Source organism: Onychomys torridus, chromosome 6 (assembly GCF_903995425.1).
Source record: "Onychomys torridus chromosome 6, mOncTor1.1, whole genome shotgun sequence".
NCBI classification, from domain to species: Eukaryota; Metazoa; Chordata; class Mammalia; order Rodentia; family Cricetidae; genus Onychomys; species Onychomys torridus.
Genome location: NC_050448.1, coordinates 81,518,804 through 81,536,026, shown reverse-complemented (window position 1 = coordinate 81,536,026; position 17,223 = coordinate 81,518,804). Strand labels below are relative to the sequence as shown.

At 48.1% G+C, this 17,223-nt stretch overlaps 1 protein-coding gene across 4 annotated transcripts; it reads right to left on the bottom strand.

Annotated features, from left to right (window-relative positions):
- Nucleotides 1-833: 833 nt before the first annotated feature.
- Nucleotides 834-14,556, bottom strand: Kcna2 (potassium voltage-gated channel subfamily A member 2). 4 transcript variants are annotated; one of them, XM_036189312.1, is made up of 3 exons: nucleotides 14,466-14,556; nucleotides 12,044-12,382; nucleotides 834-11,607 (listed from the first exon to the last, which is right to left on the bottom strand). In XM_036189312.1, the coding sequence occupies exon 3, from the start codon at nucleotides 11,448-11,450 to the stop codon at nucleotides 9,951-9,953; it is 1,500 nt and encodes a 499-aa protein (XP_036045205.1). In that variant the 5' UTR covers nucleotides 11,451-11,607; nucleotides 12,044-12,382; nucleotides 14,466-14,556; the 3' UTR covers nucleotides 834-9,950. The 4 variants fall into 4 exon arrangements, with proteins under 4 accessions (XP_036045205.1, XP_036045204.1, XP_036045202.1 ...); XM_036189311.1 differs by lacking the exon at nucleotides 14,466-14,556 and adding an exon at nucleotides 14,187-14,309; XM_036189309.1 differs by lacking the exon at nucleotides 14,466-14,556 and adding an exon at nucleotides 13,810-14,003.
- Nucleotides 14,557-17,223: the final 2,667 nt, after the last annotated feature.

Sequence of the window (17,223 nt, the reverse complement as noted above, 5' to 3'; positions counted from 1 at the left end):
ACTCTATACTATGGCAGATTTTGAGCCATCTGAAAGCTGGAAGTCCAGTTCTGGATGCACTTAGCCCTGAAAGGCAAGAAGACACATGTGCCTTAGCAAAATGTGCCAGAATTTTCTTTGAGAGATGCCTAGAGAACAAGGCCCCCGTTGTTCCTTTTCACTTCATTTTACTTTTGGGACAGGGTACCTGTATTCTAGGCTATCCTCAAACTGAATATGTACCTAAGGATAGCCTTGAATTTCTGCTCCTCCTGCCTCTATGTTCAGAATGCTGAGATTATGCACATACCACCATGCTTGGTTTATGCAGTGCTAGGGATTGAACTCGGGGTCATGTGAGTGTTAGGCAAGTGCTCTGTCAACTGGGCTATAGTGCCATGGCTATTTCTTGAGTGGCCAAGGTAGGCAGTACCACTTGAGGCCTGAGAGTCTAGTTGGTCCAGACTCCTTGGCACCTGCAGTAATGAGAAGTGAGTCTAGGGCTGCCAAAGGTGGATGAGGTAGGAATTAAATGAATCCTAGGTTGACTTTGTACTAGAGTCCCCTTTCCCACACATTCTCCAGCTATGAGGAAGACACCGATGTAATGGAGGAGATCCCAGAAGAAAGCAGAAATTCATTTCTGCTTTCCACATGTCCCACTGTGTCTACATTGGACTCTTAGGCAATGGCAAATGGGCATACAGCCAAGATGGTCCCTGATGCATCGCAAATGGGAAGCCCTGGTCTGATGAGCTTATAGTTTTCTCATAGCTTCAGAAAATGGAGAGTAAGGCAGCCACATTTTTATTTTGTAAAGACAGTAATCCAAACAAGAAAGAGGGCAGAAAGCATTGGTGTCTGTCAAAAATTTTATTTTTGTCATTTCACACAGAATGATGTTAAAATAAATCCTCAGTAATATATATTTATATACTTATTTACTTGTGTCAATATTTACAAAAGACTGTGGAGCTCTATGAAGTCTATGTACACCTATGATAAGGTGGACAGGCAATGTTCATTGAGGCACATATGTACACATATATGTATAATCTATGTACATACATCAGACCCTACTGACACAGGAACTCTCAGCTGCAGAAGTCCTGGGTGGGGCAGTGTTGGTGGGGCTGAAAGCTTCCAGAATATGTCAGCAAGAATGGTACATCTATACATCCTGTGCAATGCAGTTACAGCTGGTGTCTAAATTTTCATGAAGCAAACAAATAGTTAAATGACTTCCGACTCCCATGAGTCCTCCACACTAGTCCTGCTCCGCCTTCAGCTTTCATTGGTTCTCTGTCTGTTATCACCATGGAGACCTAAGTTCCCTTTCAGCATCATCCTTAGGAAGCTTTGCCATCAGCCTTGGAGTTCCTTTTCCTATTGATCCCAAAGAGGCTTATTTATCTTCCTCTCCTCTTTGAGTTTTCAGTGATTTTTTAGAGACAGGACATGGGAGGGCAGCTGCAGAATCATGCATGAGCAGCAAAGAAGCCAGTGGAAACCCTAATTAGTCTGTGCTGCATGAGCCTAAGTGAGTGGCCATTTCCATACTGTGTGTATAAATAGACACGCATATATTTATACACTCACATATATAATATATATAATATATTATATATAGATATGTTCTCCAAAGACAGCCTATATAATAAGCACATAAGCATACAACAGCCCCCACTCATGAGCTTTACAGCTCTGTCTGTAATGGAAACAAGAGAGTCCTCCTTGCTTGCTGGCACCATTAATCCTGGTTGTTCCAAGATTACCCTCAGTGGGAGAGAGGGGTGCATGGATGCAGAAACCCAGGAAGAGGCCAATTTGGCTGGGGCACTGTTTGCTCAGCAGGCTGGAGCTCAATCATGGGACTTTCCAGCTTCCTGGAGCCCTTCAAATGAAGGAACCATCCAAGCACGACAACAAAAGGAAACTGGGTCGCTGGCTCCCACGTGAAGGCAGAACTGGGGCAAGCACAGAGCATGTTCAAACTCTCAGGAGCTGAGACTCACCCTTGCCAAAGCCACCTGGGCCTCTCTTCTTGCTTCTCTATTCCAGTTCTTAGCCTGGAGCTCGTGTGCTCCTTTCTAGCCTCACCTGGCAGGTCAAAGTCTTTGCCCTACACTTCAAGAGTTCAGAAGTCAGTCACATTAGCAGCTAATACAGAAACTGTCTGCTAGCAAAGCATACCCCTAAACAGTCTCTTCCCTAAGCTCCTCCTTTGCTTTCTCTGCAGCCCTGAGGGTTTATGCAGTCAGACAAACAAGGCAGCAGTGTCTAGGGAGTCATTTTCAAGGAGAAGCAGGGCTTAGAGGCCTCTCACAAGGACCCAGAGACATGGCATGCAGTCCTCTGGGTAGCTACCTAAGGTCCTATCACCCAACTACTTCTCTATTCCCCTTAATTAGGTAGCTGCTGCAGCAGCTGTCCACATTATTATGTAATCACACCTGCCCTATGCATCCGTCAGTAGAATGATGCAGGGACTTCTCAGGTGCACACTCATCTGGAACATACCTGACTATTTTAGGAGTATAGAAGAGCACAGGCAGTTAGATTAGTTTCCATGCTGAGGCTCATGCAGGATGAGAGGCGACCATATACATAGGCCAACTGCAGCATTTACCAGCTGGTCATGCTAAGTCAAGGGTAAAGGCTTCTACTATGGGATGATGGCTCACTTGACCATATTGCCGAGCTTCTGGGAATGTGGGGAGATGACAGCCACCCTTGTATCACCTCAACTGCTTCAGATACTAGTGAGGAATCCCTCCCACCTACTTCCAAGTAGAGCGCACACAGTCTAATGCAGGAGATGAGGCTGAGAAAGTGTTTCCCTCTGAATTTAACACTGCCAGGCAAGATAGCGAGAAGGGCATGTTTAGGCTCCTACCCAGAATTTTCTTGAATGGTGTATACAGCTCATCCCTAAGAAGACAAGTGAGTTTTAGTTGCTCTAGGCCTGGCCCTCTGCTCCCACTAAGTGGACTCAACTGCATGCTGGTTTAGTTTCACGAATGGCCACAAAGCCCATTTTTTCATTCTTCACTAAGGATGTTTCAGAACTCAAGAAAGTCAAACGTAGGACTAACACTGACCAAGAGAAAACTAAACAGACCAGCCCAAGTCTCTGAGCGTTCCATTCCCTTACAGCTACAAAGTTGAGCATAACTTTTCAGGTCTTGAGAGATGAGGTTACAGCCAACCAAGGCAGACAGAATAAAGGATAAGAAAGCACCTGGCCCTGGGCTCACACTTCCCTTTGATCCTTGAACCAGGCAGCCACCTGGCAGGGAAGGGAAGAGGCGACCCTAAGCCTGTTCTTTTGTTTGAGTAAATGCCTTCTAGATAGGATCTTAAGCAGAAAAAGCACAGAGCTGGAGAGGTGGAAAGAATGCAAAAAAGGTCACGTTAAAATTCAAGTAAACGCAGCTTATTCCTTAGAATGCCAAATTTATCCCACGCTAGTGAAACTGAGATTGGTCAACATCTATTTGTGTAATTTTTTGAAATAATGGCATACATATATACATATACTATACATATATACACACAGGTATATGTATAGATGGAAAACCTCTAATAACTCAGGACCAATTAACTAAAACCTTTATTGACAGCAATTAGTTGTCTCTCTATACTTTTAGTAGGAAGAGGCAAGCAAGGGCATCATCTGAGAAGCTATGATGTGCCCAGACTTTGCAGCCAGTGTCATTCAGCCTGTCTCTTTGGTCTGCTACACTTCTGTTTCCATACACCAAACACTGAGGTTTAGAAGGTTGACTCTGAGCCATGCAAGGTCTTCTGTGTTCTCCAAATGCTCTACTTAACTAAGGCAAGAGTTTATACTAACCTATTTAGGAAATACTACTTCCCAAGCACAAAGGCTGAACCACATATTTTCTCATGTTTCCTCAAGTAACCAGGATTGCAAAGCATCCAGGACACTCTCCTCCCTGAGATTTCTCAAGGTTAGACTATGCAAGGGTGTGTGGAGCAAAGTAGACTGAGAAGGATGGAATGGTCTCCTGGGGGTTGTCAGCCTTCCTTAATTCCAGTCTGAATATTAATAGCTCACCTCACAGATGTTTCAAGAAAGGGGTCCCTTCCAAAACCCTGAGTGATATGTGAAATATTTGCACAGCTGCTTCCTGTAGTGAGAGGTGGGGTTTATTTCACTAATGATATCCCCTGATCACCCACACCTTTGTGCCTGTCCACTTCTACCCAAAGCCACAAGACTCATTTTGCCTGAAGCTCTGACAGAGTTTCTATGGTTGAGCAATTCAGTCTGTTGTGAAGGAGAGTCAGAGGGCAGTCCCCAAATCTGCCCAAGTAACTGATCCCAGGTGTACACCTCAGGGCTACATCCCCTCATATTTATCTCCCTGGAGAGGGCTGCAAAAGAATCAAGTAATGGCTTTTAGTGCATGGAAAGGATTTTCTATAATGGCTCAGGATGCTTTATTCTTATCTATCAGTAAGCATTCTCCTATAGGCTTCCATTACACCCGACAGACAAACACAAGATGGGCTGGCATGAGGTCACTCAAATGCAAGGTTTCAGTGCCTAGAAGTTTCTAGGGTGCTGTTAAAGAACTACTAGGAAGGTGAGGTATTGGAAGAGGGATACAGAGACACATACAGAGAGAGGTACACACAAGAAAGAGACAGTGTGACAAAGAATGTCTCCTCATGGGCCTTCCTCGGGTGAACACTGCACCTCTGTGTATATGTTCATTCCAGAAGGAGGTCAGACCTCAGCAGACAGGAATCAGTCATGTGATCATGTGGGAAGAAGAACTACAAAAACTGTGAATCAATGTCCAGAGGTCAAGGGCATTACCTGATGATCTATGTACTACTATCTATCATTTTTCAATCCTGAGAGCAAGATTTTGAAAGAGCTATTGCTAAAGAAAACAGTCACTATTGCTTTTATTGCACATTTCCTCTTTAAAAACATGAGACACAAACTATGAGGGATGGAGCTGAGTTCTAGGGGGAAGGGGAGCAGAAAGAAAGGCAAGTGGACTAGGTAAGTTGAGGTGCGTGTAAGGGATTCCCTTACCCCTCCTGTCCCAGCTTTCTGCTCCACGAGGGTTGGTGGTGGTGGGGCTAGTCTCAACAAGGGCCAAGTCCGAGTGTAAAGATGATCATTACAATAATTACTAAGACAGCTCCCAGCATATAGCTCCTGCTGGTTGACTTGAGTGGCTAGTGATGTTAATGAACTAAGGTCATGAGTTTGAACCTGGGCAATGGAAACCTTATCAAGGCAAAAAGAACCTCTCTTGTGTAACCAGGAGTAGCCTAGACATCAGACCCCTTTCAGGTCAGGTATTCATCACATCCCCCATGTGCAGATTGTTATGACAGGGGTAGAGGGGTTCATAGGAGAGCTGTGTCCTCCCCCTTCCTAGCTTAGCAAGTCAGAGCACTGAACTTTCCTTATGGCCTTCACATGCCGTTTGTACTTCCTATAGTTTTTCTATGGAAGATCAGTTTCCACCTCCTTTGCACTACTGGGGCTGGCACTGAATTCCCAGGCTGAGGATCTTCGGAAGAGCGGCCGGCCTTTTCTCACCAAGACTTGACTGTCATACACCACGAAGTTCCAGGAAGGCACAGAGCCTTAACTAAATTAAATTTGGGTTCCTGAATTAAATTTAATTAACAAATGAAAACTTGGTTCTTGATAAATTTATTCGGAAAGTCAACAGTTCAGTTGCTTTCTCTTCCTGACAACTTCTCTGCCTTTCCTGGACTCTTTCTTTTCCAACCTCCCAGAAGCTCCAACTTTTAAAAAAAGTCCGAGGCCACAGAGGCATGTCACAAAGCTAGGGGGAAAATTGATATCTTGCTTGGGCTACATGTCCGTTCTCTGCTCTTGTTGCCTCCTCTATGGAATCTTGAAGGGAGGAGTAAAATATCCAGGACCATAGGGTATCTTTGTGGGCTCCAGAGCCCATGAAGCTTGAGCCAAGGCTGGATGCAACTTTTAACTTCCATTTTGGATAAAGCCTTTGCCAAAATGCACTCAGGCCCTACCTGGTCCTACTAGCAGGAAGAAACAACTCCTGGGGCTCTATGATGCTGGATAATCTCACAAAGTGTTTAAATCTAGCGTTAGAATAGAGGATAAAAATCAGGCCCTCTAAAAATTGTGAATGCTCCTTCAGCCATAGGTTAATGTCCTTCATCACATTTTACTTCAGCTAAATTGTCCTGCAATTTTGTCAAGGCACAACAATTGAATGGGAGGCCAGGCTTCCCTGGGAGCCCTGGTGGGGAAACATGCCTAGATTGAACACTCATAGGTGGGGATCAAGAGTTGGCTTCACTGGACTTGTGCCCAAGAGTGAGTGAAACGCCACAAGCAAGAAAAGCTGTCTCATTTTAGGAGCTAAGTCTATACAGAAAATCAATTTTCTGACCTGATTCCAGACAAAGAGGTACTTTGGAAGGTTGGGTAATAAGTTCTTTTGGCTCAAAGAGTGGTGGGGTATTTCAGCCTGGTTTAGGGTTCAGAATCCTAGCATTTCCTGAGCCAGCACTGCTTCAAGAGAATAGGGATCAATCTGGAGATTCCAGACATTTTGAGGGGAGTCCGAGTCGCCTGTGTGGATTTTCTCTGAAGGAAAGGTATAGTGAGGAGGCCTGTACTAGATTGTTAGCTCTCACAGGTCATTTCACATACCCTGCACTCTGGAGTGCTGTTTGAAAGAAGGTGAAGGGTAGCAAGCCCAGGAGATTCCAGTGCTTGATGTGGTGGCCTGACTTTCTGATTGAAACCTCGGGAGTTCTGTCTCAGGAAGGAGATTGGATGTCAAAGAAGCTCCTTGGAGAATACTGAGGGTTATTGATATGGGCAAGGAAAAGCAATTCAATCTGATCTCTTGCCTTTGTCCATCAAATTTTAGATGTGGAAGCGTAAGAATGATTAGTGATTCAATGTCTAAATTTTTCGTGTATTCTTGGGCATGGGTACTGTTTTTTTTTCCCCTGCATCTAGTACAACTCTGTGCACTGTGTATGCTGAACTTTGTGCAGAAAAAAAAATGACAAAGTACCATTTATGTATTTGTATGTATATCCACTGTCCCCCCAGTTTGATTTGTATATTTTGCATATAGGTTGTATGCTGTGTATTTGCACATGGGGTAAATACATCTCTTGCAGATATTCTGTGTTGGTATGCATAGTCTATGTTTGGGCAGCATATGTATGTTTTGTCTACCTTTTATTTGTATGATTTTTATGTTATTTTGGCCCATATGTATTTTGCTTGTATGTTGCATATTTTATGTTTGTGTGTGACAATGATGTGTCATTTATTCTATGATGCATTGTGTGTGCACATTTTATGGTTCCCAGGCCAAGGACTTTGTGAATAGGTAACTTCTCCTGACTTAGACCTGCATGAGTTGCTTTAACCTTCTACCCTTCAAAGTATGTCCCTCCCAACCCATGTCATGAAGTTCAGCACCACCTCCCACAAAGGAGAAGAAGAGAAGCACAGAGGCTTTGTGCCCAGCGTGGGATGCCCTGCGGTCACCTGGGGATATGGGTGACCAGGAGCTAATGAGCACCCTGGACTAGCACCCTTAGCTGGTGCCCCCTCCTCTAAGATAACTGTAGATACCAACTCATGAACAGTGATACCTGCGTTGGAATCAATCACAAACAGCCTGACCATGATTCACTGTGTTTTGGGGAATTTAAGCCACTGTGTCAAAAGGCAAAGAAACCCAGCATGAAGAGGCGAAAGCTATCTCCCACAACTCTTTCTAGGACCAGCACATTCTCTCCTTTGAGGCTGTACAGTGATCATTCCTTCTTTACCTATTCTTGGGGTGGGGGTAATTCTTTACCCATCCTTTGGCTTTTTTTTTTAAGGGCAACTCTTATTACCAGTGTACTAGGGAGAGTCTGAGTTTAGTAATCAAAATGATGCTTTGGGCCATGCAGGGAATCCATCCCTTGGTTCTGGAATTTGGAAATTTTCACCAATAAGAGGGTTCCATTAAGTCTACATCAGCAGAATCTGGTCCCAGGGAGTTTTACTCCTTGTTTGCAATGCAAAGGCTCCATCCTAGGGACAGGTTCATGAAAACGATGGATGCAGAGCCAAATGATGGCGAACCAAACAGGGGAGAGGATAATAATGGAGACGATTAATGGGATGAGTTGTAGAGAGGAGGCCTGGGGTGGGCCTGGCCCAGGATAGCTGGAGTTGTGAGGCCTCTAGGACCCTTGTGCACTCAGGAAGACAAGCTTCAGTCATGGGAAACTGAAGCTGCAGCACATGGAGGGCAGAGAGACAATTCTAATGTCTAGGAATCTATGAACACTGGAGTGTGTCTGAGGCAATGACAGCAAACCCAGGTCCAGCGGGTTTTACCATACCCATTGGGCTTCTTAGACAACCAACCCACCAAGCAATGGATTTGCTCCTGAATCTGAACTCCAGAGAATGAATATATATATATGTGTGTGTGTGTATAACATACATATACACACACTTGTATTTGTATATATATATATATTCTAGTGCACATAGTCAAACACATGCATAAATTGCCCTGTGTCAAAATATTGCATAAGCTTATACAATGTTCAAATGCAATTTTTTTCTATAGCTTACTAGAGGAACACATGAGAGAGAAAGATAGATAGCTGATATATATTTATATACATTGAATCCACAGATCTGCCTGTCCTCAGGATCAATGCCCTGGTAAGCTTTGTAGTCATGCCCATGACTAGATTAATTCATAAGTTTCAGCCATGTGAGTGTTTAGACTCTGCTTTTTATGTTCATTCTCCTGGTGTGGCAGGGTCTTTGCTCTCATTGAAAGAAGAGAGATGGGTGGGCTGGAGGGCCAGCCAGAAGTTTTGGTTCCCTGTTCCAAATAGTCTATTTGATTTTCCCTGATGGAGGGCTTTTGCCTTCTGATGGGGAAAAATCCCTAGTTCAATACCATCCCAAGGCTATTAATACTCTATGTAGGAATACTGTATAGGCTACTAGGAAAATAGGTTATCTTCTGTGTTTTAAATATTGAGATTCATGCAGTGAACACCCATGCAGCTCTATTGCATGACTGGTACACTCCACTGCAGTGTAGTGGAGCTGGGCCACACCATCAGGAAAGCAGATGTCTGCAAACTCCAGAGTAGAAGAAGAAATCAAACATGTTCTGTGACCCTGAAGCTTGCAAAATGGTATCTGAAGCTAAGAAGTCCCTGAATTAGGTAGCTTCTCTCCCTAGGCCTAAGGGAACAAATGTAAAACTTGACAATTCATATTTGGTCATATTAACTGTCCCTCACCCCCCTCCCCGGGCTTCCCTCCCATCAACACTGCAGAGAAAAAGCAGAATGCAGCATTTCCGTTACGAAACATAAGTCTCCGGAACATCTAGTTGGCAACTGCAATTCACAAAGCCCAGCCTGTGACACAGAGAGTAATTCCAACACACAGGACTGTGTGTTCTTTTCAGTGCAAAAATGGGAATGACCTTTGGAGTAGTCGCCAGAACTTCCAAACTAAGCCCTGATGGTGTTCCTCAGGGAAGGGGTAGGTGGGCTGAAGTGGGGTGGTAGGGTGTGGCAGGGAGAATGCACCTGCCAGGTGTGTTGGCATTTAGTTAGGAAGTTAGGGTGGTGTTGATATGATGGATTGTGTGTGGACTATGAGGTGGCCGCATTGTGACAATCTGAGATGCTGGCTCCATAGGTGACTCCCATCTTTAGAAACCTGTAAGTCAGTGATGAAGATTTCTTGAAAGCCATGATAAATATTCTGTGTTCTAAATCAAAAATCAAAAGGTCAAAAGTCACTTGCACAACTATTGCTTTCCATGCAGAACCAGATGCACACTTTAGAACACTGACTACAATGCAGGCTATTATGCAACATCTGCATTAGTCCTGTTGAGCTGTGAGTACATTAATAGATTTCATCAGACATCAGTTAGCATTTTGGTAATATTCACATAGTTTGTGTTAGCCAGTGTACAGTTGGCTGTTTTTAGGTTCTCCTCTCTAAAGTCCTCATTACTGTTGTTTACTCCCTCCTGTATCTCCATATAATCAGACTTACTTATGGTAGAGGCACTTCTACTTTTCTTTAGGTCAGGGGAGGACGGGATCTTTGGACAGCTTGTCACTTGCAAGTACTGGGCCTGCTCCTCTCCCTCTGTCTCCCGATGGTAGAAGTAGTTGAAATTAGACACTATGACAGGGACTGGCAAGGCAATGGTTAATACACCTGCAATCGCACACAGGGAACCCACTATCTTTCCCCCAATGGTAGTTGGAACCATGTCTCCATAGCCTACAGTTGTCATGGAGACGACTGCCCACCAGAAAGCATCCGGGATGCTGGGGAATTGGGAATCTCTCTCATCAGCTTCTGCAAAATAGACAGCACTAGAGAAGAGGATGACCCCAATGAAGAGGAAGAATATCAAGAGGCCCAATTCCCTCATGCTGGCTTTGAGGGTCTGACCTAGAATCTGCAGACCTTTGGAGTGTCTGGACAACTTGAAAATCCTAAAGACTCTTACCAACCGGATGACACGGAGAATGGCCAATGACATGGCCTGCTGGCCTTGCTGGGCATCCTCTGGCTTCTCAGCTAACTCTGTCCCCAGGGTTATAAAGTAAGGGATGATAGCCACAATGTCAATGATGTTCATAATGTTGGTGAAGAAGCCAGCTTTGCTGGGACAGGCAAAGAATCTCACCAGAAACTCAAAGGAGAACCAGATGATGCAGAGAGTCTCTACAATGAAGAAAGGGTCGGTGAAGGAGGTGGACTGCTGGTACCCGATGGTGCTGTTGGAGTAGGTGTGGAAGGTCACCCCACCACCGTGCATGTCCTCATTCTCATCCCGGAAGATGGGCAAGGTTTCCAGACAGAAGCTGACGATTGAGATCAGAATGACCATGACGGATACAATGGCTATAATCCTGGCAGGCCCTGAGCTCTCAGGGTATTCAAAGAGAAGCCACACCTGTCTCTGAAACTCATTTTCGGGCAGAGGACGCTCTTCTTCCTTGATGTAGCCTTCATCCTCCCGAAACATCTCCATTGCTTCTTCTCCTAGCTCATAAAACCGGATTTCTTCAGAGAATATATCTAAGGGCACATTCACAGGTCGCCTCAACCTGCCTCCAGACTGGTAGTAGTACAAAATGGCATCAAAGCTAGGCCGGTTGCGATCAAAAAAGTACTCATTTCGCAGGGGATCGAAGTACCTCATCCGCTTCTTGGGGTCCCCTAAAAGGGTCTCTGGAAACTGGGCTAAGGTCTTTAGCTGAGTCTCAAACCTCAGGCCTGAGATGTTGATCACCACCCTCTCACAGCACTCGTGGTCTGCCTCTGGGTCATAGGTGTCCTGTGGGTGCCCAGGGAGGGCAGCAGCCTCATCCACTGGGTCTCCAGTAGCCACTGTCATAATTGGGCTGAGAAGAGTACTTTAGTCTATGCCTTCCAGCTGCTTGCAGCAGGGGGCTCAGGGGACTGGTAACTGGGCCCCAAGAAACACAGAAGCATTAGTCTGTGCTCCTGCAGGACTGTCTCCCTCTGAGAGCTGGAGACACAGCCTCCCTTGTCTGAAAGACAGAGGCAGGTAAAGACATGAGACCACCAGTCATTGGCAACCTGATATGAGCTGTACTTGGTGTCCCCCATCTCTCAGCCAAGAGTTCAGAAACACAGCCATACCATTACCCCTGCCACTGAAGCTACTTTTACCTTGTAACTTGTCTAGAGATCAGTAGGGTTCAGGGAACAATCTTTCAATTATAGAGTGGCCTGCACTGGAGGCAGATGGCTGAGAGAGGCTCCTGTGTACCACACAGCATCCTGGGACATAGCTCCATAGGAGGAGGTGAGGAGGGAGCCCTCTGCCAGGCACTGCGCTAATGTTTTGCCAACATCTGCATCACAAGAGGTACTCATGGTAGGGTGTTTGGGGCCTGGGTCTTTGTCCCTGACACCCCACTCCCCAATGACTCTAGTTGAGCTGTTATTGATTGATTGATTTACCTGGCCAGGCAGGAGCCTGAGGTTCTTTTCCTTGAAGAGCAGATCAGATGCCACAGGAATCTTAGCTACACAAATAGGCAGCTCAACTCCCCATCACATCTTCTCACTTGTGCTGGAAATAATGGTGAGTCATTCTGAGCAGGAGGGCAGGCTCCAGGTCCTGGAGGTGTGCTCTAGGACTGGAGAGGGCTGGAGGAATAGTTTGATGCTTGGCCAGGGGCATTCAGGACTTGAGAAGAGTGAAGCCTGGGTCTGAAGCCTTTGGAAGGAAGGAGGTAAGGCGCACAGCTCAGCAAAACCCAGAGTCCTCCTGGCTGTCCTCAGGAGGTGTGACGTTGCCTGGAAAACACAGCAGCAAGGTGGAACCCAGGGCTTTCAGGCAGCAGGAACCAAGACTTAGAAGGACTCTGGCAGATCCCCTCTCTGCAAGTGGCAATCCCCCACGCCTACTTTTCATGGTGGTAGTGACTGAGAACTCCCATGGACCCTCCTAGCTTCTCTTGGGTAAGCCTTTCTTCCTATAAGAGCACTTTCTCCTCCTAGTCCTCTGCTGCCACCAGGAGCGACCCAGCTTTCTCTAACCTGGAGTCAGAACACCTATCTCCCAAAGGGAGGGTTTTCCCCTCTGACCTTAGCTGTGTCCCGATGAAGAAGTAATCCCTCCTTCAACACACGCCTACCCAACTAGAGAGACCCCCCCCCGGGGGGGGAGGGGGAAGCACACAGCCAGATCGCCTCTGTAGAATACTGGATAGCCGGGGTCGCTGAACTTACTCTCCCTCCGGGATCCCTGGGCCTCAGGCCTTGCTCTGGGTTGGGTGGCATTTGAGCTGGGCAGGCACTCGACCACTGATTTCTTCCCAAGAGAAAATCCCTCACATCTCGGCAGGGAAGCACAGAACAAACGCTCAAGCTGTTTGGCTGTGAGGAGGATTGGCTTCAAGGAGAGGGGGAGCCTAGAGGAAGCTGGCTTCCGGGCTGGCCCCCCGCCGACCCAATCCCGCTGGCCCCAGGGCCGGGAGGGGTCTGGGCCCTCTCCCATCGCCCCGGGCTCCGGCCGGGGATTCCGCCGGGCGCGCTCCCGCCGGAATCCGCGCGGCTGACCAGAGCCTGCAGCCGTCCGCCGGCTGGAGCGTGCCATCTTAACCCCTTCCTGCGCAGTGCGGTGGGCTCCCGCTGTGGGCCCGAGGACAGCCTAGCTGGTGCCTGCGAGGTCCAGCTGAGGGACCACCGAGGCTCGTCTCCACCTAAAAACACCGGAGCCTCAACTCTGAGGGTGCAGAGCAGGCTTCGCCAGGCAGCTGCCCCAGTTCTAGCTTCCTCTTAGGCAAGGGGGCTCTGCGGCAGCCCACCACCCCGGCCAAGTGGAAAAAGCAGCGACTGCAGAGGAGCCTGTTTACTCTATTGCCGAGAGGCAAATGCAACCAGGAAGACCCAAGTGACTCGAGTCTTACCCACCCACTATTCACCAGACATGGCTATGCAAGCAGCTGCACTTCCCATCACCCGCCACCTCCAATCTGCGCCCTCCGCCCTATGTCACGCACAGACCGCAGGGTCCCCGAGCCCATTCCATGCACTCTTCTGAAGGGGCATTCCCCCTCCCCCTCGCCGAGGCCGGCGCGGGTCCATAACCCTCCAGGTCGACAACAGGGGTCGGCATCAGCTTGCCCGCCCAGACTACCCGTGTGCCCTGCAGCCCCTCTGGGCGCTGCAGCCGGGCAGGGATGGCAGCCCGCGCAGCCGAACGCCGGACACTGATTTACCCTTGCGGATGGGTACCCGAGCCTCCATGTTCCTGGGTGACATCCAGGGCCGGCAGAACCCGGGCAGCGGGCGGTGGCGGTGGTGGCGGCGGCGGGGTGCGGGCGGCCAGCCGGGAGCAGACTCTGCAGTCCCGCGGGCGGCGCGTACGGAGCGCCCGGCCGCCGCCCGCAGCCGCACCGCGCCGCACCGCGCCACGCAGCGCCGCACCTGGCCCCGCAGCGAACTCGAATTAAAGGGGCCGGCGGGGGCCAGAGCCCGCGAGGTGTGCCGCTCGCCGCCGCCACCGAGCTGGCCACCGGGTTAGAGAGACTCCCGTGTCCCCGACCCTCACCACAAAGAAAACACCCCATTCTTTGGCAGAACGTAGGTTACCCACCAGAACTGGGTGCAGAGCTCAGCTGGGTGCTGCCTGGGCCGGGAGAAGTGGAGAGGGTAGAGAAGTTGAGGAGCTCCTGAGAGGTTCTTGCCAACATAATGAAGTAGGCAAGATGAACCGATCAATACTAACTATCCCAGGCCCGAGACGGGATCCAGCCCCGCGGGAGATGTGTTGCTATTATTAAGATGCTGCCAGACAGGATCTGCAGACCCCAGGCCCCTCTCTGGCCTTTTCCTGCGTCCTCTCCTGTAGCCCTGAGCCCCACCTTGATCTTACCCAGCACAGCTTTGGCTTCTCAGGGCAATGCAGCAGGTGCGGGCCTGGCTGCAGTGTGGCAGAAACTCAGCGCTGTCTTTGCCCCTCACCGGGTGGGGGTTGGGAGAACCGCAGGAACAACTGAACTGGAGGGCCGGCCTCTTGCCTTTCTGACTTCCTTTCCCTAGGGCTCTGGAAAGAGAAGGTTAGGGGGACACACAGCTGCCCTTGGGAACAGCCGCCTCCTCACAGATGCCTTCTTATAGATCTGACAACACTAGCTTGTCCACGTTGTGATTTGAATTTGGGGGTGTAGCTCATCGTACCCTGAGGTGGATAGAACAGGATACCCTCTGTCTCCAAAGAATTTATGTAGGAAGTCCTTGGTTTAGTTGGGGATGGGAGTGCTTTAGGGGTCCAGGTTGGCTTGCAAGCCACGCATAAGCTCCAAGCCTTCACTAGGTCCGTTCTGCTGACCCCTGTCTGCATAGACGATCCACAGAGGGACACACTGAGATGGGCCACAGAGCTCCGGTGTTCAGAGGGCCCTAGTGTGGGAAAGAGTCTTCCTGGGCTCTCTCTGCTAAGACAACCCTCTCTATGAGAGTGTCTGAAGCCCCGAGAACCTGCTTCCCTGAAAGGGAAGGTTCTGAGGGATGCAGCCATTCCCCAGTGGGTAGTCTGTAGAGAGGAGTTTAAGCTTGCAACTCTACCTAGAGCTGCAGGGAGTACCCTGAGAAGGCTTAGAGGGAACTGATGACTATTGGACTGTACTAGTTTGGCTTCTGATTCCTGGAAGGTGGGCCGTGAAGATGGGCTGTCAATGAAGGATCCAGAGTCTGGCCTGAGTGTTTTGCCTGCCAAACTCAAACTTTAATCTCTGCCAGTTACCGGATAAGTAAATTTACTACAGAAGTGGCAACCTGTTAGTGTTAAAGTGCATACGAAGAGTTTAGCATCCAGCAATCATTTAATAAGCAATGATTTGTAATGTTCTGCCCACTCTCCTCAGACCTCCTAGCCTTGTGTTTCTCTTTGTACAAACCACTGGTCTGTGTTTCCTGTTCTTCCTGCTTCCCACGGGCTCAGCTATTCAGCAAAAACATCCTCCACTGTTCTGCTGTGTACGCTTTCTGGATGATTCCCCGAGGGTCTCTGTTCTCCTATTTGTCATGCTTATATGTCCACTGGAGAGTGTGTCTATAGCTTCATTGCCTTACTTGGAGAACAAAAGGTGTGGACAGCAAAACACCCTTGTGGGAGAATTAATAGTAATCGGAACTGGTGGCTTGTGCTCACTGTGTTCGGGGGCTATGCTAAGCACCTGCGACCCAGCACACCACTCAGTCCTCATAGTCTTCTGACTTGTCTGTCTGTCAGGACCATTCATTGGAAAGGCAATAGCGGCTGAGAGAGGGGGGAGTGACCTGCATGACGTCAAGAAGTGGTGGCTCTAGGTCTTGAATCAGGTCTTTGTGACTCCAGGGGTCTTGGGATCCTGATTCCCCAGTGTGTGTGAGTGTGTGTGTGTGTGTGTGTGTGTGTGTGTGTGAGAGAGAGAGAGAGAGAGAGAGAGAGAGAGAGAGAGACAGAGAGAGACAGAGAGAGACAGAGAGAGACAGAGAGAGAGAGAGACAAGGATGTCTGAATTTCATTTCCCGTTGGGAATTTCTTCTGGCCCCTGCTGTTGTCTCCTCACGTGGCATGTCACTTTCTCCCTTCCCTTTAAAATCTGACCTAAGTGTGAATGGCAACGGAAAAAAAACAACTAATGAAGGAAAAGACAAGAGAAGGCTACACCAAGAGCCCTTGCCCTGAAAGGCATTTCTCTGGGTACATTTGGCAGTATCAGGACTGGGGATGAAATAGTAGGAAAGAGCATGGGTCTGCTTCCCCATGTAGGCACTTGTTAGCCATGAGAACTTGAGCAATTATCAAAAATCTTTGCACTTCAGACTCCTAATCTGTCCAACAGGAGCAAAGCAGTGTGGTCAGGACTAAACTGGATGGGAGGAGAGGACAGCTAACCAGTTTCACTGGTAAATTAAGGCAGAAGGGCTTTGATGGTCAAGTTCCCTTTCCAGGTCTCCAGTTCTTAGTTCTGGTTCCAAAGGAACAACCAGTGAGTCCCTTGTTCCTTTTCCTTGGTGAGACACTGACATTCCCCTCTGCTACTTGTCCCCAGTGAATTCTCCTTTCCCTTCCGTTTAGTTTCCTGCTTGGGAGCCAGGCCCTGCCTTTAGGGAAAGGCCATGGTGACCACTGCAGGGAGAGGCAAGTAACTATCGTCATTAAAAGAAGGGGCTGTGTGGATAAATATTGAATAACCACACTAAGTATAAGAATCATTGTGCAGCTCCTCCATTTATATAGCGTTCTAGAAGATACAAAACACTGTGGTCTGCAAAGACAGCAAACAGGTAGGTAGCTGCAGGGACAGAGTATGGGGACGGGAGTCGGAGATGGACTGCCAAGGGGTTTCTTTGGGGGGTGATGGTTATGATAATAAACCAAGATATTATGGTTTGTTATCTTGAGTGTGTTGACAGGTTTGCAGGTATATGCCTAGGTCAAAACATCTCAAGTTTGACATTTTAAGCAATGCAATTTATTGTACATAAAGCATACAACAATACAGTACTAAAACTCAAAAACAGAAAAGAAGGGCTTCTAACTCTCTGTGCACCCGTTCTCAGGCCCTCCCACCACTATTTAGGAGCCCAGAAAGACTCCATGATTCTTTCTCTTGGTGTCACCTTCCTGGTCTGGCCAGCACCTC